The 15,617-nt window shown below is 41.2% G+C and overlaps 2 protein-coding genes across 5 annotated transcripts; one reads left to right on the top strand and one right to left on the bottom strand.

Annotated features, from left to right (window-relative positions):
* The first annotated feature begins 4,970 nt into the window (after nt 1-4,970).
* On the top strand, nt 4,971-9,520 carry LOC146234486 (uncharacterized). Of its 4 annotated transcripts, none has more exons than XM_084688609.1 (16): nt 4,971-5,414; nt 5,561-5,689; nt 5,803-5,941; nt 6,034-6,123; nt 6,266-6,297; nt 6,377-6,664; nt 6,756-6,918; nt 7,031-7,166; nt 7,262-7,438; nt 7,621-7,716; nt 7,863-8,041; nt 8,223-8,496; nt 8,618-8,701; nt 8,786-8,908; nt 8,999-9,190; nt 9,345-9,520. In XM_084688609.1, exons 1-12 carry the CDS (start codon nt 5,118-5,120, stop codon nt 8,282-8,284), a joined length of 1,788 nt encoding a protein of 595 aa, XP_084544735.1. In that variant the 5' UTR covers nt 4,971-5,117; the 3' UTR covers nt 8,285-8,496; nt 8,618-8,701; nt 8,786-8,908; nt 8,999-9,190; nt 9,345-9,520. The 4 variants fall into 4 exon arrangements, with proteins under 4 accessions (XP_084544735.1, XP_084544734.1, XP_084544733.1 ...); XM_084688608.1 differs by having other exon boundaries at nt 4,971-5,247; nt 5,314-5,414; nt 7,863-8,496; XM_084688607.1 differs by having other exon boundaries at nt 7,863-8,496.
* Nucleotides 9,521-12,537: 3,017 nt separating this feature from the next.
* Nucleotides 12,538-15,385, bottom strand: LOC146234487 (uncharacterized). The gene is made up of 6 exons (XM_084688565.1): nt 15,107-15,385; nt 13,599-13,688; nt 13,390-13,485; nt 13,179-13,271; nt 12,976-13,058; nt 12,538-12,603 (listed from the first exon to the last, which is right to left on the bottom strand). Exons 2-6 carry the CDS (start codon nt 13,633-13,635, stop codon nt 12,538-12,540), a joined length of 375 nt encoding a protein of 124 aa, XP_084544691.1. The 5' UTR covers nt 13,636-13,688; nt 15,107-15,385.
* Nucleotides 15,386-15,617: the final 232 nt, after the last annotated feature.

Raw genomic sequence — 15,617 nt, forward strand, 5'->3', positions numbered from 1 at the left:
TCCTTTACGAACCAATCAGCATTCAGTAGCAGAATGCTAGAGTGTTATGGGCAACAACGACTCACCATGTAAGAAATCAAAGGACATAAGTACTCGTTCATTCAATTTTTGACCTATAATCCATGTTGAACATGCACAAACTACAATCAAATCGGAGATTTTTCAACGATAATCAGGCGAAAGAGACAAATTTAGCCGTTTAGCTCCATAGACTCCCATTCAACATGCACTCGCTCGCGATCACCCCCAGTGGAACTCTGGTGGAACTGCAGCCAAATTCGGTACAATGGGGTTTAATAGGGAGTGGCAAGGCTTTCCTTAAACAGGCTCTGGCTGTGCTATACAGCGCAAAGAGGAACAGGTGGTCAACCTACTGACAAGCGTGTATGGCGAGCGGAAAGGGACATTCCTAGGCTTACCAGGAGGAGGAGAAGGAGCAGCCTAACCATACGTTGCCGCCAGACCGTGTGAATTTTTTGAATGGAAGTGAATGGGACTGCAAACGAGAGACTGGCGGCGACGTGGCGGCGACGGCATGTAAGGCACGTGTACCGGCGGCGACGTCGCGGCGACGCATGTTCGAAAGTATACAAAATACTTACGGCTACTAAGTACGTCTGAGATAAGTACGTCGTCACTAAGGCATCGTCGCCAAACAACACACCTACTAAGTAGCTACGTCGCCGCCGTCACTGACTTGTTTTTTCAAACCTTATTGAGTGAAATAAAGTCGCAAGGCTACATGTTTAATATGTTAACATGTGTTTATTGAGAGCTATAGTGTAAGAGTAGCCAACTGTGCACAGTCTGTAGCATAGAGGATTGTACAACAGGGGCAGGGGGTGCTTTTGCACCCTCTACTGTTGGTATGAAAAAATTACATTTTCAAACTAATGTACACAAACGATTAAAGGTTTTTAGAACATGTTAAAGTGATGTCAGAGTTGTATGTTCTATCATCGTTTGTTGTACTCTATTGATTAATTATACATTTTAAGATCCAGTATTCATTTTGAGCATTGTTTTAAAACCTAGAATCACCTCTAGCCTGTAGTAGGCTAATTGTTTGCTATTCACATTTTGAACATTTTGACATTTAATAATTATGCATTGATATATGGATATAATCATTCAAACCTTTCAGGGTGTCAATACACACATCTGTATAAGCCCAGCATGAGGTGTGTAGCCAACCAGTGCTTGTTCAAAGCTGTCATAACCGGGTTCATATAGGAAGGAAGAATAGATAGATACGTAGGCACTTCAGGCACCGGAAATAAGGATAAAAGTGTATTTATTCAATAAAAAGGGCTTACAAAGAAACAGTGGATGTGGGATCAGTGCAAGTGTAGAGTGTGTAGAGAATCATTACAAACTAAAAAGCAAACAGTGATGATATTCCTGCTAGTAATAGAGAGACCCAGCATATTAGGGCACAGTTTATAAAGAACCGAGGCACAGATCACAGCTGTACCCTTGCAGCAATCCCAGCTCCTCTACCTGCCTGCCATCCTGCAACAGAAACAAAGACACAGAAACAGACAGGGAGAAGAGAACCAAACATTGCATAGAGCCAACAATCTAACATGGTTTATGCCATCATCAGAACAGGCATAACCTCCCGATCACTACAAGTAATTCAGATAATTGTAATGTCCTATTGACATCTGTGAACATATGCTTTCTCAAGTAGTATTTAACAATTATAGCCAACTGAAGAAGCTGTGCTTTCACTGAACCACAACCTAGAATAGTCTAGGTGACCACAATACAGTGTATTTGGTGCTTGTAAAATTAGCATTCATTACATTTGTTATATTGCTTGTATTTGGTTATTTCCCAACATGTGGCAAATGCGTAGTCTAGTTGTATTGAGTTTGTTTGATGTGTTTGCTAACTTGGTGGTTCTAATAAGTTAATAATGAATGTAGCCTATTGCTAATGGAGTTTTAATTGATAATTTTTCCTTCTGACTACACTTTTCTTCTTAGCTTTAGTGTAGAAGTGCAAGACAGCAAATTAAACATATTCAGACCATCAGGGAAGGTTTAATTTTTTTTGTGTGGACGCTACACTAACAGAACCTAGCACACTGTTATAACATGATACCAAAGTTTATTTGTCACTAGCCTATTGATATTGCTTTAAACATGATTCTATACCATTCAATTCACAACTTACAGGGTTAATACTGAAGATGTATTAGATAGTACCCAATTGCTGTGAAAGTACCAAGTCAATGAAGTGAATCACCAAGTACAAGTTCAAGATAAATTCAACGTATTTATTATAGATCTATAAAGTGCAGGTGTCTGATACACTCAAGTTGAGCATCTCAGAAGACTGGACCATGAATACAGGAATCAGGGCAGTTAAATAATATCACAATATGGGGAGTTTTACTCTCACAACAAATGTCAGGGGGTGATAATCAAAATAGCCTTTGCAAGCACAGAAAGAGGACGCTGCATGCTAGATAGCATTTGTTTAGGTCTTTAGACCTAAAAATTGCCTTGAAATGGCCTTGACGCTCCTCCTATTTTCCTCGTTCAAAGTTGCATGGCAGTTTACACTTTGGTAATATTGTGACCTCTGACCTACACTAGTGTCACAGGCCTTTCATAGTCACACCTTACAAAGAACTAACTTATGGCTATGCAGGCATAAGCAAACAGTTAGATTTACATGTTTAGCAAAATATTAGCATAATCGTTTATACAGGTCTATCTTATTATAAGGCCTAGGCTTTAAATCATTTATTCTACTTAGTCCATAGATGTAAAGTGAAGAAAACTTAAGGCCAACTCTAAATGATCTGGCAGGCTAGTTAGTAGGCCTATCTAGTAATAGATAGAATAGGCTGCTACTTTCATATGGGCTTCTCCCGCCATCCACTCTTGGAACTGGAGTCCCAATGTTTCTAGTAATAGCACCACAATAGACATTCTCAACCAGTATATTATCCACTGCCTGTGTTGTCCTTCTGAAGTTGTTAAATTGAATAGGCTGAACATCAACATGTAACATCAAGTATTATGGAAGCAAATCGTGACCAAAATTCAAATGAAAATGCATTTCCAGAAATGCTTTTTCATTTTAAGAATGTGGCTGCATTATTTGACATTATTGACATTTTAATTTTCTTCTTTAAGACTGCTCATTCTTTCACTTAATTAAAATGAAAACGAAAAAGACATTTGAAATTTAATTTTCAAAATATGCCCCAGCAAATAGATACCAAAATTCGATTTGAAATGTAAAATTCGAAAATGAAAATGCATTTCCAGAAATGCGTTTTCATTTTAAGAACGTGGCTGCAAAATCGTGACCACAGTAGCAACTTTTGTCAAAATATGTGTATTTTATTACTAGAATTTGGTCGCTTTTGAAGTCAGAAGTTGTTTGCAAAGTAATTTGTTTACGAGTTTTTAATTAATGACTGATAAGGCCGTCAGAGTTCTCCTTGATGCTAGCTAACGTTGTTAGTTATTGGGTTGATGCTAACGTTGTTAGTCACTTTTTTGCATTCAGATACATGTAGGAACATCTATCTGTATTACATGCTTAGACATATCCAATGTTTATTAGTGTTTATTATGACCAGACCATCCTCAAATCTCAAAGCAGAACAGCTATTTATCAGCCTGCCTTTCAGGTCCACAACCCCTGGTACCCTGAGTGTGCTTTCTGCCTACCAACCAGTACCCAGTAGGGGTACTAGTAACCCTACCTCCTGCTCTGCATCCAGCGCTGGGCCCAGCCTCCTGCTCTACATCCAGCGCTGGTCCCAGCCTCCTATCCCTACCCCCTGCTCTGTATCCAGCACTGGTCCAGCCTCCTAGCCCTACCCCCTGCTCTGCATCCAGCGCTGGGCCCAGCCTCCTGCTCTGTATCCAGCACTGGTCCAGCCTCCTAGCCCTACCCCCTGCTCTGCATCCAGCGCTGGGCCCAGCCTCCTGCTCTACATCCAGCGCTGGTCCCAGCCTCCTGCTCTGTATCCAGCACTGGTCCAGCCTCCTAGCCCTACCCCCTGCTTTGCATCATGCGGTGGTCCCAACCCCCTTGCTCTGTATCCAGCGCTGGTCCCAGCCTCGTAGCCCTACCCCCTGCTCTGTATCCAGCGCTGGTCCCAGCCTTCTACCCCTACCCCCTGCTCTGTATCCAGCACTGGTCCCACCCTCCTGCCCCTACCCCCTGCTCTGTATCCAGCACTGGTCCCACCCTCCTGCCCCTACCCCCTGCTCAGTATCCAGCACTGGTCCCACCCTCCTGCTCTGCATCCAGTGCTGGTCCCAGCTTCCTACCCCCTGCTTTGCATCATGCGGTGGTCCCAACCCCCTTGCTCTGTATCCAGCGCTGGGCCCAGCTTCTTACTCTGCATCCAGCACTGGTCCCACCCTCCTGCTCTTCATCCAGCGCTGGTCCCAGCCTCCTACCCCTACCCCCTGCTCTGCATCCAGTACTGGGCCCAGCCTCCTACCCCTACCCCCTGCTCTGCATCCAGCCGTCCCAGCCTCTGGCCACTAACCCCTGCACTGCACCCAGCCACTAACCTCATTATATGTTGTTATTATTATCGTGAAATGTTTGTGTATGTTTGTGTAAGTAACTGATTATTGTTTGTTTTGTATTTAAGGACCATCTAAAAAAAGACGGGCCTTCGAGGCCCTAAGTCAGGATCTCCCTGGGCAAGTTTCCAACGTCAAGTATGATGTTAAACGTATCCCTGGACTACTGAGACGTAAATCTGTAAATACCAATCTTTTGTTAGTTTAGTAATGTTTTACAGTTTTACTTCAGAAAGAAGGATCGCTTATCCACGTTGTCCTATTTGTGTTGCTTTAACCCTTGTGCTGCTTTCGGGTCACATGACCAAAAGGTTCATAATGAACCATCGTTGTGTTTACCCAATTTTACCCAATACAAAAGCAAATAAAATAATTTTCTTTTAACCTTCGCAATGTGGGGGGTCTGAGACAGCCCAACGGTTAAAAGAAAATGCTTCTCTTTGTTTTTGTATGCGGTAAAGTTGTCGCAAACGACGGTGGGTCACAATGACTGATGGGTCAGAATGACCCGAGGAGAACACAAGGGTTAAGGACCACAAGAAGAAATCCATGAATACCGGTGTTGGTGTTGATGCGGGCGTTGATGCTGGTGCTGGTGTTGATGCTGGTGGTAGTATTGGTGCTGGTATAGATGCTGGTGCTGGTGTTGATGCTGGTGTTGGTGCTGGTATAGATGCTGGTGCTGGTGTTGGTGTCAATGCTGGTATATATGCTGGTGTTGGTGCTGATTCTGGTGCTGGTATAGATGCTGGTGCTGGTGCTGGTGCTGGTGCTGGTGCTGGTGCTGGTGCTGGTGCTGGTGCTGGTGCTGGTGTTGATGCCAATTCCACCATTCATGAGAACAGGGTAAGACAGTTATTTGTGAAAATATTGACAATTTCATAGGATTCAATGTTTACCTTTTGGCCAGTGGATAATTGTGAATTAAAGATTCGGTATCTCTGTTTACCTACCTGTAGAGGATTGAAGCATATCTATGTATTCCATCCCAGGAACCACTGTCTAGCGATCTAGACAAATACATCTGCCTTCTGTTGGAAACAGAAAACGTTATGTTGGTAGATGAGGAGGGTAAAGTGTTCATCATCAACACATTCAACCATTCCACCAAGCGTCTTAATGTGAGTCATTTTTTTTGCCCACTTTATACTTTATAATCTATTTGACGGCAAGTGTCTTTGAATGTCTGTGATGAAGCATGTGATTATATTCTTATCTTTTCTTGAATTGGCAGAATGATGATTTTGCCATAATCACTAGAAGAGCCATGCAGTTTCCAGAGGGCTGCAGGTGGATATATATGTGTTCATGCAATGACCACCATGCCAGGCACATCTTGGCACTGTCTACACACGTGGACACATCCTTTGATGGTATTACGTTTATATTGTACTTAATATGTTAATGAATGTCCAGTATGTAAACTCCCCTTTTACAAATATATCTGTTATCTCGACCATGACAGAGTTGGCCTGGGTGGACTGTCTCCACATCAAGGCATTTAATGGGGTTTTGCCCAGTATTGAGGATGTCCCGGATAGTCCCAGTGAAATGGGTAATTATTCACTTCTCTACTCCATGCCTCTAAAATATAGCCAAAGCATCACAACATTTTGTTTAAACAGCTGCGTTATTTGGACCAATGTTGTTACGGAGGCAACAGTGGTTGTTTACTGTACTATTTATTTTCTTCTCAGAGCACAGTTATGCTACTAATGGAACAACAGAGGTAATGGTGACAGTAATTGGTAATAGTCGTGCCATACAGTAGGTAACTTCATGTCACTAATTGTTCTTTCTCACTGTAGAACAGCAATGTCAAACGTATTCCGTTTGCCGGCAGTTACTTTGTTGTTGAAAAAGATGGATATGCAATCATCAAAGTGAGTGCTGGCGCAATGAGGTGTCAGACGTGCCGTTTGCACCAGAGGAACTGCTGCCACGTGCAAATCCTGCAGGACATCCTCAACGATGAAGCACACCTTTTATCGTTAGGGATTAAGGAGGCAATGAAAGAGGGGTCTCTATACCCTGACACTGTGAAAGAGGCTGTTTCCACAGAACCAGTCCTCTTTCACATTCCTTTACCAGATAGGGTATGTGTTTGTTGACCATGTAGTTTTGTAAAAGGTCTAGGTATTTTTCCCCTCTGTATATGATCCGATTCTGACTCAATTTCTGTTCCAGGTTCGTTATGGGACTGCTGTTCCTAATCTTCACAAAGAGAAGGATGGAGTGTTCCTCCTGTATCCCACCCCCAAGGAACAATGTGACTGTGGCAGGCCATTATCATTGACCCCTCAGAAAGATACACATTTGTACACCAGATGCCATGTGTACAAAGTGAAAGGTATTCACTGAGAATTTTCTAGAACTATTAAGATTTTCCAAAGGTTTATTTCTGACATGATGATTGGTTTTGTACATGGAATGCAATTACAATGTGTTTGTTTTTTCCAAAGGCCACCAACTCACATGCACAATGTGTCCCAAAACTCATAACTATGATGGTGGATGTGATTTCATTCTAAACATGGGCACATACATGGTGCACCATGAAGTCCTCAGGGACTATGTTTATCATTTCCTAAATTCAAGGCAAGTTAACTAAATATGATATGTAATTATGTGTAGAAACACAGATTATTATCAAACCTTTGGTGCTCAACATGTTTGTTCTTTATCTGTTACAGCACAACAATGTACAACTTCTTAGAAGTGTACAACACTCATCTGCGAGATGCAGGGACACAGGACTCTCTCCAGATGTCCTACCGCAAGTTGAGGGATGCAGTCATAGCCTTTTTGCAGCTTCTGTCTGCAGACTTTAGCTGGGGATTCAAATGTCCCATCTGCCAAGATAACTTCAAGTAAGTTCTGTAACAAAGTTGCAAATGGTCTGGATATACAGCCATGAAAATAATTAAGAGACCACTTAACATTGATTGCGGACTTTGGAGTGGTCTTTAAATTTTGTTCCATGGCTGAATATCACAACAATGTTTGGAGCTTGTAATTAAGTATGTGATGTATGTGTACATTGTCTCAATAGTGAGGTTGTTATGGATGGCACCTCTTTGGGGTATCAGCAGCGGTATGGCCTCAAAGAAAGGCTTGTTCCTGGCCAAACTGTAATGAACAGTGGAAGATAAGTCTATGATTTTCTTTTTTTAATCATTGTGTGTCTCAGTGTGTGTGCACGCCAATGTTACCCCTATAATTTTTACATTTAAATGATTAAGGCCTTATGTTATTATGACCGTTCTAAATGTGTTTCTCCTTCATTCAATTTACCAGTCACAGAACGCGAACTTTGATTCCTGAGCCAGACCTCCGTAAGCTGCTGCAGCGCTACAGTGCAGACGGGCTCCTCCCTGGAGAACACAGGGAAATGATGTCACAGAGTGCCAAAAGCGCCCCATTCCTCCTGCCCCTTTTGCAGAAGTTGGCCCTGACTTCACCCACACACGCAAGTGAGCCCTACCGCCCTCTCTTAACACAAGTCAGCAAGAACTCCCCTGCCTGTGCTCTGCTACATCCCAGTAGAGAACTCGGGGAGTTGATGTCAGAGATGGAGGGATTGAAGTACAGCCAGATCGAGCGGCAACCAGCACTTTTAGGGAAACTTGCCAAGGAATGCCCTTTGTTTTTTAGCTTGGTTGGGATGGAAGGGACTTTTCCTAGGAGGTGGTACCCATCTTTCAGTGCCTCTATAAAAAGGCACAGGAAACAGTGTCCACACCTCCGGTCTCGACACCCCTAACTTCCCCAGAGGATCCTGGGCATTACTTCCCAAATCTGCCTCCTGTGAGAGACAGAGGCTTGTACACTACAGACAAGTGTAAAAAAGAGGCCAGTGACTGTAGGAAGACAGCAGGCAGACACCCTAACCTGATCCCTGGCATATTCACCCTGTTCTGCACACATGGTGAGGTTACTTTACTTGAACATTGACATTACACTATTGAAATTAATGAATACTGCTGGTAAGGTTATTGAGGTTTTGTTTTACTGTTTTGTTACACAATGGAATGTTTTTTGTACTTCAGGTGTTTGTCTTGGGTTTTCAATAATGGAGCAAGCGGAGTCGGTGAACGTGCCGTTTACCATACTCCGGACACGTTTTCGACAATGTAAGTTCAGGTTTTGCTTAGCATTGGTGTGACTAATTATCTGTGAATTTGTTGTCCGTAATCATCTGTGTGCACCCCATTTAGGCCCCAAGACAGTTATATATGACAACGCCTGTCAGCTGCAAACCTACTGCTTGCGGAGGGACCCAGGTTTTTTTAGAGAGACTTGGTTTCTTGTGGATCGTTTGCACTGGCGCAACCACTCAGGTGATTTGCAGTGCTTTTTATTCCGGGTACTTGCCTTTTTATATTGCAAATGCGAGTCAATGAAACTGTTGTGTTTTTTTATTATTTAAGGGTGTAACATTGGATACAATCTGGACAGCTATCCTCAGTTCCAGAAAATAAATTCTCAGGTGGCAGAGCAGAATAACTCGCTCTTGAAGAAGATGAAAGGACAACTGTCCTACATGAACAGGGAGAACTTCATCAGGCATCTGATGCTCTTCCTGTGGCACAGATCATGCAAAGTCATTACGAAACTTTGAGGTAAACATGTATTATGCAACGTGTGTGTGGAGATGAAGACTGCAAGCATGCGCCCATTCAGACTACAATTCAATGATATATAGTTTTATACTTTCATCTTCTTTTTATTAATTTGTTATCTACTTTTATTATCTATCCCTTCTTCACTTTAAAGGTATGTAATGACTTGGAGCAATACACCCAAGACCATCAACCAAAAGATATCGGCAGCCAACTCAACCACAATATGTCAAAAGTCATTTTTCCATCTGTATTGTTTATTTTCCCATTTTAAGTGTTTGTTTAATCAACTTGTTTCATTGGCCCTGTTACATAAACAAATTAAACAAATGTATCTGTGTTTCCTATAAACCCCCTATCAATCTTGAAGGATATATCATTTTAAAATCCTTTCCCATATTATAAGCCAATAATCTTTATGGCATTCAAATACAGATAGCCTATGCATAAGTACACCTTGCACACATATGTATAGGCTTAGAAATAGGTGAGACATGGATGCATTTCATTAAAGACAATCACGTAGGCCTATTAGATTTGAGCGTTTATTGATACCATGACATGGAAATGGTTTGACTTTGGCAGAATGCATGATCTAAGGCAGTGGTTTTCAACAGGGGGGCGCGGAGAGATCATTACGGCGGCGCCATTGGTTTACTTTACAAGAAAAGAATACAATAATATTTTATGTAGGCTACTCGGTGTTCTTCATGAAAATACATTTAAGTTGCCATGGAGGAGCAGTTAGTCAAATTAAAGAGTGACACCAGATTGCGACACCTCTTTAGCTCTTGCTCTGCCTTCGTTTTGGTTGAGTGTGATTACTGAATATACTCAGTTGACTGATGCCGCCTTGACACATGATGTGGAAGACTTGGGGGGGCTTTAGTTCCAAAACGTTGAGAACCCCTGATCTAAGGGAATGACTCCTCGATGCTACCATGCATACACGACATATGAGGCAGGGAGCAATATCCCCCTGATGGATATAACATACAAACAGCAAGGGGGAGAAGGGGATGGTGCAGGGCGGTAGCAGCACTGATCATACAACAATCGGGTTGAGTGTGCGTATCTGCGCGTCCTTTTAAGGCCGTCTTATCGGTTGTGGCACAGGTGTAATGATGAGCGGATGACGTACGCTACCCGATTGCCACAGAAAGGTTCGCTGCAGTGGTATCGAACTTTATGTCAATGTGTTTTTGTGGATTGACTAGTAATTACATCCATAATCCGAGATTATAGCACTCATAGCCTATATTCAAATGATTGAATGAATCTATTTTGTGTCATCATGTTATCATCACAGATATGAATTGTTATATCGTATTGTAATATTCTACTGACACTGACAGATTTCCTCCTGCAAATGTGTCTAATACCCACACTCAAGCATGCCATTTTGGCCAAAAATTAGGGTTAGGGTTAAGAGTTCCTTTCAAGATGCAGAGTCATGTCTTTGTACAGTAAAAAACAGGGGTTAGTTAAACTCTCTCTTTCAATATCAAACCCCTAGCCCGAATTGGGACTCAATAGCGCCACCTAGAAGTGGTATTGTTTTTAACTGAAAACCTGCTTTGTAGTCACATATAAGCTCTTATCTTTTTGAAATTCAGGTATAAGATCCATTATCACACCCTTAATGCATTTGGTTGGAAACACATGATAAATATTAACAGAAATTGAGTTTTTAAAGATAATATAAACATATAAATACAATGTACGTAGAATTTGCATTGGTGAGTGTTGACTAGAAGTGTGACATTTATTGGTGTCTAATTAACCTAAACATTCCTTTACAAGTCCGATTTGATGAGGATATGGAAAAATATAGCTTAAAAAAAAAGAACTACAAGTCCCATCATGCCCGCAATACAATTGCATTGTGAATACCCCGTATTTGTAGTCCAATTAAGGTCCGGTAACTCACTTTGGATAGTTCTCAATTGCAATGGTGTTTTGATCGAGATTAAAGGTTGTATTTTTATTGGCTCTGCTGCAAATGTAATTTAGGGTTTATTTGGGTTAATTTTATGTGTACAGATTAACAATTAGGATCAGATGTGTCTGTGATGTAGCTACCTATGAGGATGTTTAGCATTTTATTTTGTCTGATGTCTCATAATTGTCTCATATGTTATACTGTAGCCTATGTACTTGTTCTCGAATGAGATCGCGTATACAAGCGGCCGAAATGAGTTTTCTCCGCAGGGTGTCCGGGCTTTCCCATAGAGATAGGGTGAGAAGCTCAATCATCTGGGAAGAGAGTAGAACCGCTTCTCCTCCGCGTCGAGAGGAACCAGTTGAGGTGGCTCGGGCATCTGATGAGGATGCCTACTGGACGCCTTCCTGGTGAGGTGTTCTGGGCATGTCCAACTGGGAAGAGGCCCCGGGGAAGACCCAGGACACGCTGGAGGTCCCTGGCTGGCCTGGAAACGCCTCGGGACAAGCGGCAAATGACGGACGGACTTGTTCTTGTATCTATTATTTAAATTTGACATGCCTTGCCATGTATTAGTTTGTAGAGTATCATTAATGCAGGAATTCTTCTAAATAAAGTTCATAAAAATAAAGACATTTGTCAGCATGACAGCATGACTGTTTGACATGATCCTGATGCCAATATTTGTAATGTAGCGAGGAGTTTAACAACTGCTGGAATGGAATGTGAACACTGAGTCGGAGATTCGATGTATTCTTCCAGTATCTGTGCTATTGTGTGGCTGCTTAATCTGTAACGTGTAATGATTTCGTGTTCACTCAACTCAAAAAGTGTGATCCTTGTGGCAAAAATCATTTGGCCTATATATGTCTTCGTCTTGCTCGGGTTACGGCTGCCATTTCACCAGGAGGCATTTGCGCATCCTGGTTTACGCTTGCTTTTAAAAGGCGGATAATTTTCAACGCAAAATAGAAGCGCACTTTCACAGGCGGTTTTTGTACATACCGCCGAATACACAATTAGGCGCACTTTGCGCATCCCATCCCATATCTTTATGGGAAACTCCCACTTTTCCTTGACCCTATATGCATGACACGGACAAGCGCAATTTGCCATTTTCAGTTCCCGCGACAGGCAGTCTGCGTTTTTACCTCATTGCTGCATGTTTGTACATACCTCGCCTTGCTTTTATACGCAAATTGCGAAACAAATACGCCTAAAGTGGCCGCAAAAGCGTTAGGCCCTGTGTATCGTAACTAATGGAATGACCCTGTCCAATCCAATTACTAGATTGGAACTAAGTGTCGTTAACTGTTGTATTAACTAGGCTACTCAAAAACCAAAGACTAAGTATGAGTCAAGTTCATTTTATACAATATTTATTCACATTTATTTACATGTTAATTTACAGTGGCTGCACTCCCTCAGAGCTGTTTGGATAGCTGGCAACCTCCATTTCTACATTGTCAACCTGAAAAAACCCACACAAATAGTGTAAAAACACTGCAGGGGCTTGCAACCCTGCTTCATAATGTTAAAGCCTGTACACCGATGTATCTATAGGAATGCTAGAACCTAAATTACAGTTAACCTTTAACTTCAGGTTTGTACAATGAGCTGTGTGTGTGTGATATAATATGTGGTTCAAGACTCAAAGTGGGGGTAAGATAAAAAAAAGTACTTTTCTGAGGGCAGGTATGATGCGTTAGTGTTTGGGCGCAGGTGGAGTGAATTTAGGGTACAAAGGTGTATTTTTTCACGAGAGATGAGTGTCTTAACTCTCAATGGCTTACTGATGAAATTGAGCATAGATACACAAATATTTTGGTAATTGAATACTAACATCTGGAGTCAAGCCGTACAAATTGTTGTATGTGGAGATGATTTTTCGTAGTATGGATGCTGTAAACATGCCCCTGTTTTCCCCTAGAAATGTGGGGGGGAAAAGTAGTAAGTCATGAGTGATATGGGGAGTACATGATGCTGGACATTGGATTTGTAGTTAGCTTGAAGCAGCAAAACCTCAGTTGTGATCTACACACACACCACTGTTTGGAGAGGAAAAGGGCAAGTCCTCTGGCCACCACGGTGGCGGGCAACCGGCCATGTAAGGACCTCCATGGATATTGTTTTCTTTGGCTAACAAAAAGTCACATGAATTTGAATTATTTATATCATCACACACAACAGTTAAGTTTAATCAGGTATCGGGTACATACACAAATTTAAAATTTAAATAATAATAGTAGGAAATCACCATGTTGTCTGACAAGCTGCCCCACAAGGCAGCGCAAGAAACTTATTTCAATATCTGGGTTAATATAAACCCTTTCCTTGTTGATGGAACGTCCACCTGAGATACAAAATACAACAAATACCTCAGATTATTAAAACAGATGACCTGTTGCATTCTAGTAGGCCCATTGTCTGTTTATCTATTCTTTGGTCTCATAAATTAATATTTACCAGCCACACGTATCCTTTTCGAATTCCTGAACACCATAACCAGTTCACTCTTCCTTTCACAGGTCCAAAATGATTTCAGGCACTCAGCACCTAATGAAATAATTTGGGATTATTTAGCAGGTTTTGCATATATTCAAACATACCTTATATCACCTTTTATGAAACCTTCTACATATTGTTAGAACAATAAGCATATACAACATGTGCAAAAGTAAAAATGCATTATAATGCAGCTGTGTCAGGATACAAAAAAACACCATGAGGTCACACTCTGACATATACAGTGAGGGAAAAAATGATTTGATCCCCTGCTGATTTTGTACGTTTTGCCACAATGCTAACCATTTTTTAACAATTTTGACATTCGTTTTTCTTGATGTTTTTGTTATTCTGTCTATCGCTGTTCAAATACATGTAAAATATACCATAACAATTTTTGACTAATTACAGACTCATTTCTTTGTCAGTGGGCAAATGTACAAAATCAGCATGGGATCAAATCTCTCACTGTATTATTGATCATATGATAAATTATTATAACTTTTTTTAATACCTAAACTATAGTAACAAAACTGTAAAGCGATCAAATTACGGCCAAATAAATGTAATGCCCTTTGTGTTGATAAGTGAAGTTGAAAACACTGAAACTGCTTATATTCTCCAGCATCACAGGTATTTAACACCCAGTCAATGAATTGCTTATGCTCAGAACAACACTTCAATAAACTCATCAAAAAAAGTTCTTAAACGTTATTTCGGTCGATTATTCCTACCCTTCAATTAAAACCAATTGGTATTGTATTTCATATCGTTGAAACGCTGTACGTGCCAGAGCAAACATGTTGGCTGACTTGCGACAAATCCTGCTGGAGGGATGGGATGCCATCCCACAGTAGTGTGTGACCATGCTGGTGACCAGCATGAGGAGGAGGTGCCAAGCTGTTGTGGCTGCATATGGATCTTCCACACGCTACTGAGGTCCCTGACAGTGTCAAATGAATAAAGTGTAATAAAATTGCCAATATGTGTTGTTTTTTTCCTTTATTATTCCTGTGGGAGAGTGCAATCATCCAATCCACCAAGCAACTCAAAATGAGAGTGAATACCAACAGAAGAATATTGCAGGGGATTTTGGCAAAGAAAATTGGTCCGCTACCCACACGGTTAGCTGTGTTGCTCATTCCACAAATGCATGATCCTTACAAGTTGTAACTAATTGGTAAGGTGACTAATCAGGCTTTCTAACAATTTAAAATACAATACCAATTGGTATTATTGAAGGGGAGGAATAATCGACCAAAATAACGTTTCAGAACTTTTTTTGAGGAGTTTATATGGAACATTGCAGTATGAACTTCTGCAAAAGAACAATAACATTTCACATGAAGGCAATTACTGTTTAGTAACAAGGGCATGTACTTTCGTACAGTAACATAATATTGGAGTAAAACAGTAGTAAGGCCATGTTCCCTTTCATGTAAATTGTTTCTTATTTTCTACCAAAATACCTGAATGCCTCCATATGGGTTCAATTCCCTTAGAGGGGAAATTAACCCAAGTGGCATTCACCAGAGGTGAATGCCCGAAACGCTCCTCACTCTCCCTACACCATGCATTTATCTGTTCAGAAAATCATTAGATAATTTGTATCGCTTTAAGAGGCTCATTCTACCTTTTCTATATGGACGAATATCATTTTTATGGTTCACCTCATGCATACAAGTGTTAGTGTCCATGAATAAGTGAGATACTGATACACTGCATAGACAAACACAAAAGATACATAGTATTACCTTTTTTTCAATGGACAGCCAACGTGTGAGATGGAACCTGCGTTCCTTCTGCCTCTCGTTTCTAGGACGAAACTTCGGCTGCTTCTTGGGGACAGAGAAGGATTTGTGCAGCATTATAGATATTATGACATACTTAATGGGTACATGGTGAGGGGATACATCGATATTAAGCTGCTTATGCTATATAGGCCAGAAGCATACTTACGTAATAAAGATACAAAATAAT

The sequence above is a fragment of the Hypomesus nipponensis genome, chromosome 23 (genome assembly GCF_054491055.1).
Source record: "Hypomesus nipponensis isolate SF chromosome 23, ASM5449105v1, whole genome shotgun sequence".
Lineage (NCBI taxonomy): Eukaryota > Metazoa > Chordata > Actinopteri > Osmeriformes > Osmeridae > Hypomesus > Hypomesus nipponensis.

Bases quoted from the DNA above. Each gene is read 5' to 3' on its own strand.
- LOC146234486 (XM_084688607.1), top strand. From the start codon at position 5,118: ATGAATACCGGTGTTGGTGTTGATGCGGGCGTTGATGCTGGTGCTGGT. The intron at 7,439-7,620 runs GTAAGTTCTGTA...TTGTCTCAATAG, and splicing joins ATCTGCCAAGATAACTTCAA to TGAGGTTGTTATGGATGGCA. The intron at 7,717-7,862 runs ATAAGTCTATGA...CATTCAATTTAC, and splicing joins ACTGTAATGAACAGTGGAAG to CAGTCACAGAACGCGAACTT.
- LOC146234487 (XM_084688565.1), bottom strand. From the start codon at position 13,635: ATGGTGTTCAGGAATTCGAAAAGGATACGTGTGGCTG. The intron at 13,486-13,598 runs GTAAATATTAAT...TTTGTATCTCAG, and splicing joins GAAAAGGATACGTGTGGCTG to GTGGACGTTCCATCAACAAG. The intron at 12,604-12,975 runs GTTAGTATTCAA...GGGTTTTTTCAG, and splicing joins TGTACGGCTTGACTCCAGAT to GTTGACAATGTAGAAATGGA.